The sequence below is a fragment of the Portunus trituberculatus genome, chromosome 24 (genome assembly GCF_017591435.1).
Source record: "Portunus trituberculatus isolate SZX2019 chromosome 24, ASM1759143v1, whole genome shotgun sequence".
NCBI classification, from domain to species: Eukaryota; Metazoa; Arthropoda; class Malacostraca; order Decapoda; family Portunidae; genus Portunus; species Portunus trituberculatus.
The window spans coordinates 1,727,171-1,729,643 of NC_059278.1; the positions used below are offsets into that span (position 1 = coordinate 1,727,171).

General features: G+C 41.9%; 1 protein-coding gene across 1 annotated transcript in view; it reads right to left on the minus strand.

Moving 5' to 3' along the window:
- Positions 1-231: 231 nt before the first annotated feature.
- Positions 232-2,473, minus strand: part of LOC123508110 (microtubule-associated protein futsch-like) — a 243,258-nt gene continuing 241,016 nt past the window's right edge. The window contains exon 15 of the mRNA XM_045261592.1: positions 232-490. Within this exon, the coding sequence (XP_045117527.1) occupies positions 373-490 (118 nt within the window). The 3' untranslated portion in view covers positions 232-372. The remainder of the gene's footprint in view (positions 491-2,473) is intronic.

Here is a 2,473-nt window from a genome sequence, read left to right on the forward strand (position 1 = left end):
ACGAAGGAAGGAGAGAGAGAGAGAGAGAGAGAGAGAGAGAGAGAGAGAGAGAGAGAGAGAGAGAGAGAGAGAGAGAGAGAGAGAGAGAGAGAGAGAGAGAGAGAGAGAGAGAGAGAGAGAGAGAGAGAGAGGGGGGTGAGTGGGACAAGGAGTGCAGCAAATGACACCTTGACACTTACCTGGCGTTGATAGTTTGCGAGGCAGGTGAGGCGTTTCTAAGACTCGCCTTCTCTCCAATTCCTTGCTCAGGTGAGGGTGAAGACGTTTTGTTTCTGAAGATAGGACTCTGACGTAGGATCTGGGAGGCGTCCATGTCTGAGCCGATGTAGGACCTGGTGGTGGTGGTAGTGGTGGCGGTGGTGGTGGACGTCTTCACCTGCCCCTCTGAGGACTCCGAGGAGGAGGAAGAGGAGGATTCACTAGCATCTTGGTGGGCGAGGAGGAGACATCTGTTGCCCTCTCAATGCTCCGTAGCTCCACCATGCTCCGCCTAGAATGTGAGGGGAAGAAAGTGTCATAAGTGAGGGGAACAGGGAAGAGGGGAAGAGGGAACCATGCTCACTATTTCTAAGAACATATTTTTTTTATATTTTTTTGTGTGTTTTGATGTGACTTGCTTGTTTTTGTTTTGTTTTCATTGTTTTTCTGTTCCATTTACGTGACTTTGTGTTATGCTTTGTCCAGTTTGCCTATTTTTCTTGTTTTTTTGTCCTTTATTCCATTTCCTTTTATATTTTTGTTATTAATCCATTTATCATTTTTTTCTGGTTATTTTTTCTCAATCTATTTACTTATTATCCTCTATTTCTTTATTCTTATCCATTTATTTTCCATTTTCTATCTTGGATTTTTGTGTTTTTTTTTTTTTTGGGGATGACACATTTCCATTTCGTTATTCTATATATCATCCATTTACAACGTTATTCACCTGTGTGCTATCTACATTTTCCTTCCGTTCGTCATGCATTTACTCTCTTTCGCCGTTCACTTTTTCGTTCCTGCTCGTTCACTACCTTCATTATTCTTGGCGCCGCTCACTCATCTTATCAGTCTTCCTTATTTCGCTTCATAATGTAACGAAATTTCTACAAATACACAAAATTTTTCTATATTCAGGATAGGAAAGAGTAATAGTAACAAGAAGAAGAAGAAGAAGAAGACGAGGAAGAGGAAGAAGAAGAAGAAGAAGAAGAAGAAGAAGAAGAAGAAGAAACATGAATCAGACACACTTGATACATTACCTGGAATCAAATGACACACAGGTAATACAACAACAACAACAACAACAACAATAACAACAACAACAACAATAATAAAGACACTTTTTATCCAACATTCACTTAGACGAGAGAGAGAGAGAGAGAGAGAGAGAGAGAGAGAGAGAGAGAGAGAGAGAGAGAGAGAGAGAGAGAGATTCCGAGCAGGTTTCAGAGGTCATCGGTTCACTGCCTTTCTCATTTGCCTCAACAAAAACAACAGCAACAGCAGCAGCAATGAGACAGTAACAGCACACTGCCCTATAAAGAGAGGCGGCGGAGCTAAGAGGAAGGAGGTAAGGAGGGAAGGAGGAAGGAGGGGAGGAGGGAAAGATATAAAGAAGAAAAGGAGGAATGGAGGGAGAAAGTGATAATAAGTAGAAAGGAAGGAAGGAAGGAAAGGGGAAGAGAGGAAGACGGTAACAATAGGGAGGAAGGAAGGAAGGAAGGAAGGAAGGAAGGAAGGAAGGAAGGAAGGAAGAGAATGAATGAATGAATGAATGAATGAAGGAAGGAAAGAAAGAAGGAGTTAGCAAGAGAGAGAGAGAGAGAGAGAGAGAGAGAGAGAGAGAGAGAGAGAGAGAGAGAGAGAGAGAGAGAGAGAGAGAGACCATTAGTTGAACGTGATACCGAGATGAGGTTGGTAATGAGTAGGATGCAACCTCACTCTTGCCTCCTCCTCCTTCTCCTCCTCCTCCTCCTCCTCTTCCTCCTCCTCGTGAATATGCATAAAAACCACAACCCACTCAGGCATTTTTTCATCCAGGTTCCCCGTGCAAGTATTACCACTACCACTCCCTCACCCAACGCCCCTCCACCCCCCACCTGCCCCTCATCTGTGTGTGTGTTACTTAGACCGTCTTAACATTGTATTGCATGGTGGAGAGAGAGAGAGAGAGAGAGAGAGAGAGAGAGAGAGAGAGAGAGAGAGAGAGAGAGAGAGAGAGAGAGAGAGAGAGAGAGAGAGAGAGAGAGAGAGAGTGTTTCATTTGTGTTTTTTTCTTTTTCTTTTCGTTCTCTCAAATGGCATTAAAATACATTCACAAGGAGTACGTAAGTGAAATTTATTAGCTGTATTAATTGTTTTCTCTATCTCTACCACCATCGTTAACCTCAAAATTCCTTAAAAAAAAAAAAAATAATAATAATAATAAAACTCAAAATTCCTTAGATAAAATAGAATAATAAAAAGAAGGGAAAAATTTAAGAAGTTACAT